The sequence below is a fragment of the Xenopus laevis genome, chromosome 9_10S (assembly GCF_017654675.1).
Source record: "Xenopus laevis strain J_2021 chromosome 9_10S, Xenopus_laevis_v10.1, whole genome shotgun sequence".
NCBI classification, from domain to species: domain Eukaryota; kingdom Metazoa; phylum Chordata; class Amphibia; order Anura; family Pipidae; genus Xenopus; species Xenopus laevis.
Genome location: NC_054388.1, coordinates 40231522 through 40242433, shown reverse-complemented (window position 1 = coordinate 40242433; position 10912 = coordinate 40231522). Strand labels below are relative to the sequence as shown.

General features: G+C 41.3%; 1 protein-coding gene across 7 annotated transcripts in view; it reads right to left on the bottom strand.

The window, feature by feature from the left end:
* Positions 1–3190: 3190 nt before the first annotated feature.
* LOC121399055 overlaps positions 3191–10912 on the bottom strand; it is a 44666-nt gene continuing 36944 nt past the window's right edge. For 5 of the 7 annotated variants that reach the window (XR_005964713.1, XR_005964714.1, XR_005964716.1 and 2 more), the window contains 2 exons: positions 5362–5469; positions 3191–4805 (listed from right to left, as the gene is read on the bottom strand). Coding sequence is in view for 1 of the 7 variants with exons in the window: in XM_041578860.1 (XP_041434794.1) it covers positions 8136–9569 (1434 nt within the window). In the remaining 6 variants the exon portion in view is untranslated. Of the gene's footprint in view, positions 4806–5361; positions 10884–10912 lie in introns of those variants that run through there. The other 2 variants (XM_041578860.1, XM_041578863.1) reach the window with 2 other exon arrangements.

The window sequence follows — 10912 nt, the reverse complement described above, 5'->3', positions numbered from 1 at the left end:
CATTTCAGGGCTTTAAATACATTTATGGGATGTACAAAGTTAGAGAACATGTGCATACAGTAACATAACTAGGCACATCTGGGTGCAGAATCTCCACCTACCCCCACCCTCTGAACTGACCCTACTACCATCCAATCCCCTGGGCTCCAATACCTCTCCTCTGTCCTTCCTGATAAACCCTGTGGAGTGTGAGCTCTTGTACAATGTCCTGCACCATTGGTAGCTACACCACTGTGAAGAGAGATCTAAATCTGTACAGCAACACCAATGGGCACATTAAGATCTGCATCTCGGCAGTTACTATCATAAACAGGAATGTCTCAACAGAGCCTGAGAGATCTCATAGTTGTTTGTGCATAATTCCTTTAAAGGAGAATAAACCCTAGCCCAAAGGTTCAGCATCTGTATAACAGTAATGAGTCGTTCCTTCACAGCGGCCACAGGAGCTGATTTTCTTTTTGTTGACACTGGGCTCTTTATTTCTAACTAAGGGATCTGGATAAGGTCTAATGGATTCCCGCAACCAGTCACATTAGCAGCAGACTCGCTTTAGCAGTAGATTTCCTATGTTACGTAAGAGAAAATACTTACAAGATCTCAATTGGTTGCCAGTAGTCTGGCATCCTTAAACGTGGCAGTGGTGCCGTCAGGTCCATCGGTCTGTAATAAAAGACATTGTTAGTTAGGGATCTATGCTGAGTGCTGCCTAATGCAAAAGAGGTACATATTTTGTGGCTAAAGGGTAAAATTTAAGCTGAAAACTCAGAAATGCTGCAAAAATAACATGCAATTAGCTGGGATGCACTAACTACTCAATGATCCTCTATAAAGGGAATTTAAACCCAAATGCAAAATGTAGCATAATGAAAGCAAATTTCTTTGAAATTCTTTTTTCTATATATGATAATTGCAATTTTTGGTTCCATAAGTTATAAATGTAATTGCACTGAAAGCAGTACATGTATTTATTCGTTGCACTGCCAGTCCTGACTACACATACCATTACAACAATGAAGCAGTAGTCAGCTCCCCTCCTGGAGAAACGTGATATTGGTTCAGACCTGTAACATTGCTGCAGCTACAATATATGGTAAATAGATTTGTATAAAACCATATTTTAGATGGAGGGGAAGCACTGCTGGTAGAATTACGGTGGAAGGCATCTCTGATGGAATTAATATTCTTACTCACCAACATCTCTTGAAGATGACATACGTACAAAGAAAATTGCTGGTGGTGTTGGTGGTATGAGCCACTTGGTGGTTACGATGTAAATCACGTTTTTACTTTTAACAAAATTATTTTCATGTAGAACCCCTATAACACTTTTAATCCCAAATCTGGTGGTTGAGCAAAACAACCAGGGATACAGTGGATAATCCCACTATTACAGTGCTGTCTAACTTCTGTGGTACCTAGGGCCGGAATTTTTCTGGCCTACATGGTGGAGGGCCGATAATGGAAGCCAGTGATGACCACTCCTGTTTTTAAACCACACCCATGTTACCACAAGACCATGTCCACTTTAATGGTGGTAGCACATCAAAAGACCGAATTACTGGTGCTCACTGCACTGATATCATTTATCACTCATATGTGAAAAAAGTTGTCATATTAAAGGAATTGTTCAGTGTAAAAATAAAAAATGGGCAAAGTACTGTACAAAATAAAAAAAAATTAGATTATATAGTTAGGAAAAAACTGTAATGTATAAAGGCTGGAGTGACTGGATGTGCAACATAATAGCCAGAACACTACTTCCTGCTTTGCAGCTCTCTTGGTTTCCACTGACAGTGACTTGATGGAGGCCACATGAGTCATAACTGTTGCTTTTGAATCTGAATGCTAAGGATCAATTTCAAACTCCCATGTGGACCCTGTTGTTATATTTGTACCTCTATGACCTCGTACGTAAAGCAAAACCACGAAATAGTGCAAGTTCAAATACAATGAGGTAGTTTATTGTGTCCAAAATACAAGACAATAGGTTTTGCCTGGGCAAACAGTCGATGTGTCACCTGGGTGGTACACGAATGGTTACCAAGGATACTCCCATATAACATAAGTTTATATACCCATTTTGATGTCATAGATGGGGGTGATAACAAATGGGAGTATGCTAATACCATACATAGTCTGACTCCTCCTTGTACAATTAATGTCTAAATGATTTACTTAGTCTTACATGTTATCAAAAGAATGTTGTAACATACTGTGCCTAGCTCCAACGGTCCACAACCTCGCAATCAGCTATTGGCTAACCAAGGCCATTGTGGTATTTCCAGTAATTTGAGCAACACTTCTGCAAAAAGGGGCCCCACCAGACAGGCTGGCGTTATGCTGACACTCTGGAATTTAAGTAACAGAGTGATGATCTTTTGTTTGTATGGCCTAGTATAAGCTATATGAGTGACCATTGTCCACAGTAGACCATTAGCCCTTATAGTCCATCCTGCCTTGGGCCCTATAGCATTATGGCGTCATAGAGGGCGGGGGTGACAAATATCAACCCTCTGACACTAGCCATTCGTCCGTCATAGGAATTAGACCGTTCCAGATATATTTTTTAATTACATTACCTCTCTTGAAACGTTGAAAGACGTTTCATATTAGTAATTGCAGGCACAGGGAGAGTGCCGAGAGGACCCCCAGGAACAAGGGAGGTCTATTATAAATGGGACAGTGGTGTATGCTGTTGTGAGTTACAGTTCAACTGTTGTGGCAGCACCAATACAGAAGTGCAGCTGAAAAGCTGAAATGAATGAAAACAAAGAAAACAGGAAGCTAGAGGGCTAGAGGTATTTCCTGTTTTTGAGGAACTAACTTGACTAGGAACCGCTGGAACCGCACAATAAAGCAAGAGCTGTCTGAATATAACATGTAGCCTAAGATTTAAGCAAATATATGATTATAGTGAACTTAGGTTTCAAAATAAAGCATTACAGAGAGATAATAAAAGGAAATCATTGCATAGAGATAATGAGACATAGTAATAATCATCCTGAGTAAGATAATACTGATATTGTAAAATAATACTGATTCCATTAAGGTAAAAATTCAAGTTAGATTCAAAAATACCCTGAAATTAAGATAAAAAATGGAAATAAAAATCAAAAATGAAAATATTAAAATTTTTAAAAGTTTTTAAGATAAAAGTTAAAAATGTAAAAAATTTAAAAATGAAAATTAGTAAAAATGAAAAATACTAAAATGAAGCTAAAAATGCTAAGATCCCACTTTTTTTTTTTTTTTTGGTCAAACCTCCCCTATAAGGCTGAGAAAAGTATTATCTTATAAATGTAAATCAAAGTAGAGCAGAAGCTGGGGAGGAGGTACAGCGGCTTATGGCACATATCATTACTTTAACAACAAGATACAGGCCAAGGGCCAAAGCTAAAATAACTAGGATGGGTTTAAAGAAACTTCCAAGGAAATCATTTAACCATCCACCAATATTACCTAACCATGTAAAGGGATTAAAACCATTTTTAGAAATATCCCTGGCTTGTTTTTGTAATTCGAAAACCTTGGCCATATGAGATTCAACCAGCGCTTCAGAGTCATTAATGTAGGTGCAACATTCTTCTCCTACTAACACACAGACTCCACCTTGTTCTGCTAACAAGTAATCTAGGGCCATTCTATTCTGAAGGGCTACTTGACGAATCTGAGCTAGTTCTACATTAATTGCAAGGACCGATATTACAGTGTTGTTAATCATGCGGTCAAGAAGGGAAGCATACTCATTAAGGCGAGCCATCATTTCTATTCCCCAACCTGTCCAGGCAGGGAAGAAAGTCCAAGCCTTATCTTTATCATTAAAGAGTTCCCTTTTCTGTATCTTAAGGTTTAAAACTGCGGATGAGTGTGTATCAATAAGGGAGGTAGCAGATAATTCTGTTCTAGTTCTAACAGCTGGGACTACATTTCCTATAGTACATCTACCTTCGGCTCCCATGGGCAACCAAGCATAGGCTTTCTTACCACAGATGTAATAAGTCCCTGAAGGAAGCACCATGGGGCGGTGAAAACCCTGATTTCTAATCTGAAGTGTTAAAAATTTTATGTTATAGTGAGCAGGACCGTACATATAATCTAAATCCCATTTTAAACTCTTATTGGCCCAAGAAAGGCAGGGCTCAATAGTAGAAGATACTTTTGTTTCATCAACACAATGTGCATATGTGGTGGCTGCTTCATAATGTGTGGGGACCTGAGTAATATTTAAATCGGTTGAGTTACATGTAGTTTCTCCTATAAGGATTTTAGGAATCCTTATTTGTTTACCATTAATGGTCACCCGTGTTTTCCTACTAAAAACAGTGAAACATACTGAAGGATGTCGTACTATTCCTGCCAAAATAAGAGCTGGGGTGCTTTCATTATTTCATCACCTTTACCAGAAATTTCCCTATATTTAGACAATTCTGGATCAAGAGTTGAAAAGTCCATCACATATCTATCTTCAAAATCAGTCCATGTAAAGGGGACCCCAAGGATAGGGGTACCGAGGCTGTGAGTAGGAATATGTGAGCAAACCCAACAGTCAGTCTTATTTTCAATCATGGCAGCAGTACTGTGCAGTTTTAAAAGTTCATTGTCAGCCCATAATGCTGTTATGGGGGTGGAGAGGAAGTAGGAAACACAGAAGGACAAGGCAAGCAGTCTCGAAGATGAATCCATGTCCCGTGGTTTTCAAGTAATACGGCAGTGGGGGAGAGCTGTTGTATTTTAAAAGGACCGGAATATATAGGTTGGTCCCAACGGCTACGAGTAAAATTTCTCTTGTAGACTAGATCTCCGACCTGAAAAAGAAAAGAAGGAGTGACAACAACAGGTGCCTTGGAAATATTCACTTCAGACATTTGATGTGCTAACTGGAGGCACCGTATGAGATTGTATGGGCTGTCAGCATTGGGAAGTGGACGTGTACTGATGGTGTGGATAAGAGACATACGTCTACCGGTGGTGATTTCGAATGGGGTAAGTCCACAACGCCTAATAGGATGGTTGCGGAGTATGAACAATGCAGCTGGGAGACATTCCAGCCACGAGCCATTTGTGGCAGCTGTCAATTTTCTGAGTTGTGTCTTTAAGAGACCATTAGCTCTTTCCACAATGCCATTGGAGGTTGGTTTGTACACAGACACGTACCTCCACTTGATATCAGTACAATTTGCAAATGTCTCACAGAGTTGATTTTTGAAATGGCTTCCATTGTCCGAAACAATGGATTTAGGAATCCCATGTCTGGGAAAGATTTCATTGTATAGATTATCAAATACAACCAGAGCTGTTTCCTTCCTACATGGAAAAGCTTCTAACCATTGAGAGTACGGGTCAATCATGACCAAAAGATACCTGTATCCTTTGCAAGGAGTTACCATGTCCGTGAAATCGATATGCCATTCTCTGAAGGGGCCAGCAGGCCTTGGAATCGCTCCAGGAGGAATCCTTGGAGTTTGATAACTGGTGTTGGTAAAACAAACATTACAAGTATTGACCAAAGCTTTACAAATACCTTTTAAATCTGGGCACCAGTACATTTCCCTTATAGTATTGATCAAGTCATTTGTTGGCATATGTGACCCGTAGTGTAACTGGTGGGCCAATAGGTGGCACTCACCTATGGGTAATGCTGGTACACCTGAAGGGTGCATCCAAATATATGGAGGCTCGTTATTGTGATAGTAATGAGAGCACTCATTAGCCACCCATTTGTCTGTTTCTGCACTAGTGGCGCTTTCTTGCATTACTCTGATGGGTGCAAAAGGGTTAGAAGTGGAAAGATATTTCTTAGCTCGTGTTTGTACAAAAATGGTTAGTGGGTTTGTGGTTTGTTTTGCTAGTTCGTCAACTATCTGATTGCCGTATGCGACAATATCTGTGACATTATGTTGGTGTGCTTTTACCCATTCACAGGATGTTTTTAAACCTTTGTTGTGTCTTTCCTGTAGTACTTCCATTATAGCAAGAATCGTGTCATGATGTTGTAGTGGGGTCCCTTTTCCTGTAACAAAACCTCTCTTGTGCCATTTAGATGCGTTTGTATGTATGGTGGTAGTGACGTAAGCTGAGTCTGTATACAGAACTCCGTTTTTGTCATTCATGAGCCGGAAACCTTCTAAGGCGGCGGCTATCTCTGCTAATTGGGCTGATGTATCTGGTGGTAATGCATATTGTTTTTCTGTATAATTTCTTTGGTGTCAGGATCTATCTGACACACGGCAAAGCCCGTATGTGTTTCTGTCTGTGAACCGTCAGAGAAAATTACAACATGTGACGGTGGTAAATCTGTTACTGGGACAATACCCATAAAGGGACGTTCCTCTGGAATTTCCTCAGAGGTACAATCATGGTTCTCAGCCGAGAACAACAATAAGTCTTTAAGATTATTGAAAGGATTAGTTGGAGGCATTCCTTTGAAAGAAATGTGACTTCGTAGGAGCACAGCCGTGCATTGTCCTACGCGTGCAGGCACAAAGTGTAATGTATTACTTTTGAGTAGTGCTGGCCCGTCATGTGAGGTGTATATGATAACACTGGGAACAATCACATGTGAATAGAGTTTTTCTACAGATGCTGCACAAGCGCATATGTTACGTTCACAGGAAGTGAAAGCTTGTTCTATGGGTGTAAAAATTCCTGAAAAGTGTCCTATAATACATCCCTCTTGTTGGGTGGCTACTGCCGCCCAACAGATTGCGTTTGCAAAAACGTACATGTAGATAGGCTCACAGCTGTTTGGCAAATGGAGTTGTGGGGCCTGCAAAATATCAGACATTAGACATTCAAGAGCTGTAGAGTCAGATTGAGACAGAGAGACAGAAGCATAGCCAGGAGGATTGCCTTTGAGGTATTTTCTGAAAGGAAGTATGCGAGAACTGTAAGCAGGAATCCATAAGCGACAGAAGTTAAACAGACCCAAAACACTGCGTAATTCTTTGACTGAGGTAGGTAGATGCATACGTTGGACATCAGTGAGCACCTGGGGACCCATGAGTTTGGCTCCCTTGCTGAGTGTCATGCCTAGGAAAGTAACTGAGGTTTGACAAAATTGCAGCTTTGAACGATTGACCTTGTAACCACATGTATGCAAATGCAAAAGTAAGGCACGAGTGTAGTGTAGGCACAGTTCAGCAGTGTCTGCAGAAAGCAGAAGGTCGTCAACATACTGTATTAGAAAAACAGAAGTAGGTAAAAGGTCAGTGAAAGTTTGCAGATCAGTCGCGAGTACACGGCTGAAGATCGAGGGACTGTCAGCTCCGCCCATTACGAGGCGGGTCCACTGGTAGCGGTTATTGTTGTAGGTGAATGCAAAAAGTGGTCTGGATTGTTGAGATAAAGGAATGCAATAAAATGCTTGGGATAAATCCAAAACTGAATTATATTCCTTTAAGGGGTTGTTTTGTAAGAGAGTGGCAGGGTTGGCAACAACGGGGAACTCTGCTGCGACTACTTCATTTAACTTCCGTAAGTCATGGACTATACGGTAGGAGCCATTTGGCTTCTGTACTGGGTACAAAGGAGTGTTATAAGGAGTCGCTTGGTTCAATTATGCCGTGTTGCAAAAGTAGGTTAATTTCATCTGCCACACCCTGAATGGACTGGGCTTTGAGTGGGTACTGTGGCACCTTGGGGCCATCACACCCTGGACGTAAATTAATTTGCACCTCTTCAACTGAAACGGCCTTACCAAAAGGTGACTCGGGTGTGGCCCAGACTGCTTTAGGTATATCTTCAAATGGATCAACTGAATCTGCAGGAGAAGGGACAGTAGTTGCAAACAATACAGTTGGACGTGAGACAGCAAAATCAAGAATGATGTTAGCTTTGGTTAACAGGTCTCTGCCTAGCAAATTGACAGGACATGCAGGTGCATAGACAAAAGCATGTAGACAGGTGACATTCCCAATTGTCACTGGAACTTCAGAGGTTAATTGGTTTAGCTGAGGCTTACCATCAAATCCTGTAGTGGAGACTGTTTGGGAAGAAAGGGTTAAACCAGCAGGAAGTACAGAGAGAACAGATACTGTAGCGCCTGAGTCAAGCAAAAAACATGTAGGCATTTCTGCTATAGAAACAGTGAAAAAAGGTTCTTCCGTGGACATGGGAACCCGTAAAAGCATAGACAGTCATTGAGATTGGTTCCTGGGTGGAGACCAATTAGGAAAAGACTGAACATTGGAATTGTTGTGAGATTGAAAGTTAGGAGAGTTATACTGATTGCCGAATCGTTTTGGGCTACGGCATACACGGGCATAATGTCCCGGCTTGTGACAGTTGAAACAGACACCCTTGGTTGTGTTATTAGCTTTAAAATCACCAGATTTCCCTCTATTAGGGTTGTTAAATTGACCACCGGACTGAACATTTGCAAAAAAGGTAGGGAAATCTTTTAAAAATTCCCTGAAAGAATAGGACTCAGTGGTGGGTGTTGGTTCTGGTGTTTGTTCTGCGGGCTTGCTTTCGGGCTTGATTTCTCCCTCTTGGAGTTCTTTAATTTGCAAGGACATGAGTTTATGCTGGGTGTTTTTGAAATCCTTCTCTGCCTTTTTACTGTCTTCCTCATAGATTTTATGGTAGTGAAGGATATGAGTATAAATCTCCTTCCATGATTTGGCATCTAAGACGACTATAGCATCTAGTTTTTTCTGTAAGGCGGCTGGGAAACCTTTACGGAGGGCCTGATAAACAAGTGGCACTACATTTGGTTCGTAAGGATCCATTCCTGTTTCTTGTGCCCATTGATCTAAGAATTCTGAAATGTGTTTAGTTATGTCTGCACTTTCAGGGAGAGAAGTATTCATTAGTTTCCCGAAATCCATGTGAGTGGGATAACAAACTCTGAGAGCTGCAAAAATTCTAGGTCTGTAAGGGTTAAATTCAGCTCCGTTGTGAGAATCTGAGGACAGAACAATATGAGGAAGTCCTGCCTCGTTCCATATGGACTGTGCTGAGCGTCCAAGAATTTGAGCTAGTAATGCTTTTAGATCGCCTAAGCATAGAGACATGCCGGCAGTTAGTATTTCAAATTTAGATATCCAGGGGTCTGCCCCCCTTAACAGAGGCGGCAGAGCCCTGATTATCCCTTCCACATCGGCAAAGTTCCAAGGGACATATTTAAGTCCTTTGGTAGTATGCATAAGAGGATACATCTGTTTGGGTGAGGGTGAGACAATGTTAGCAAGTGCGCTCAGATTTTCATATTTCTCCCAAATGCTAAGACCATTAATCATGTATTGTCTATCGCAATTTGGATCTCCCATGCCTCCTCGGATACAGAGGCGTGCTGTATTCAAGTTACCGGTGTCCAGAGCTCCCTCTCTAGGAAATGGGGTAACATTAGGTTTTAAAGATTCTGACCAGCCGGCCAGATTGTCAACCCATGGATCTACAAAAGTGCTATCCCCCATTTCTCCTCGGATTACTACATCCTTTGGGGAGAAGGAATTTTGTTTTGGAGTGGTGTTTTTTGGTCTTGTAACAATAGTTGCCAAGACTCTAGTTGTCGGGGCTTCCGCATCTTCTAATATGGGCATTTCATCCTCTTCCTCGTCAAAAGACATGTAAGCGAGAGGTGTAGGTGCCCTGACTTCAGGGCGATTTCCCGTAGGAGTCTGAAAACCCTGACTAGGAGGTGCTGTGTTAACGGGGGTTTGGTGTGCAGCATCCTCAATAGGACGAAAGGGGTTGGTTTTGCTAAGCTTAAGACGCCCTGAGACGTCTGCCCAGTATGAGTCCTCATTACTGGCATGTGGCACTGTCTGCAAGTTTCTTGGTGGGGGAAGTGCCGGGGCAGTATAGCCATGTGCTACCCTAGGATTGCCAATAGGCGTGTTTAGGGCAGTCTGTAATTGCTCCTATGCGTCCATGTTAAGGACGGGATATAATTTGGCTGAACTCGGAGCAGTGTCTATGTTGGCTTGTTCAGCTGGGGCATATGCAGGTGGTTTTACTGGGTAATGCTGCAGTTTTCTGGCCAGGAAAACGTGGCATCCTTACTTGTACCCCACTTAACCCATGCTTTGTGACATGTTACAAGAGCCTTACGACATAAGGGGTTTTGGGCACACACCTTAGCCAGAAGTTCTGGAGGAGATTTAGGTTTAAGCATATTGAACATATTGCCTCCAATAATAAATAAGAAGAACCAAATTTAACAAGGCGAAGAAAAGAAAAAAAAATATGATCGCTTCAAACACTAGGTTTGACTTGGAACCGTTACTATCTTCTTCTGTTGAAGGCATAAGAAATCTCCCTAGCAAAGAAAGTGGGAGTGTGTCTGTAGTGTTTTTACAGTTGTGGGACTTACAAACTGAGTGTAAGGGGAGAAAATAAATTTGAAGCTGCAGATGTTTGACACCTAGATGCTTCTAGGGCTTTTTTTTTTCTTAACATATGCAGATTCAAACAAACAGGAAAGTGATTCATACACCACACACTGGAGAATTCTCTTCAGAAAACCTAGTTTTCCGTTTTCTGGCCTGTTAGGTCGCCCTATAAACAGGAACCGCAGAAAAACTCCTAAACAGCAAGCAGACTCTGAGATAGAGTCACGGATTCCCTTATGGACACTATCACACAGTTTACAGTTAAGCTAAAGTTATTCACGCACTCGGTTGATTCCGGAGGGTGTGGGTTCCAGTTTCAACCACAATCATTCAATCACAACAGTCAGGGATCCTTTGTCATTCATACATCAACATGCATGTGTAATTGCTATGACAGAATTTTTTTTCTTTTCTTCTTAATCTAACTGCTCATGATGAGGAACTAGGTACGTACAAATTACAAAAACAGTAAGGAAAAAAGCGTATTCCTATCATGAACGGCAGAATATCAGAACTGGTTAGTACAACACTTAACACAATAATAAGCAGTAAAAATAGACTAGAAAAGTACATTGATG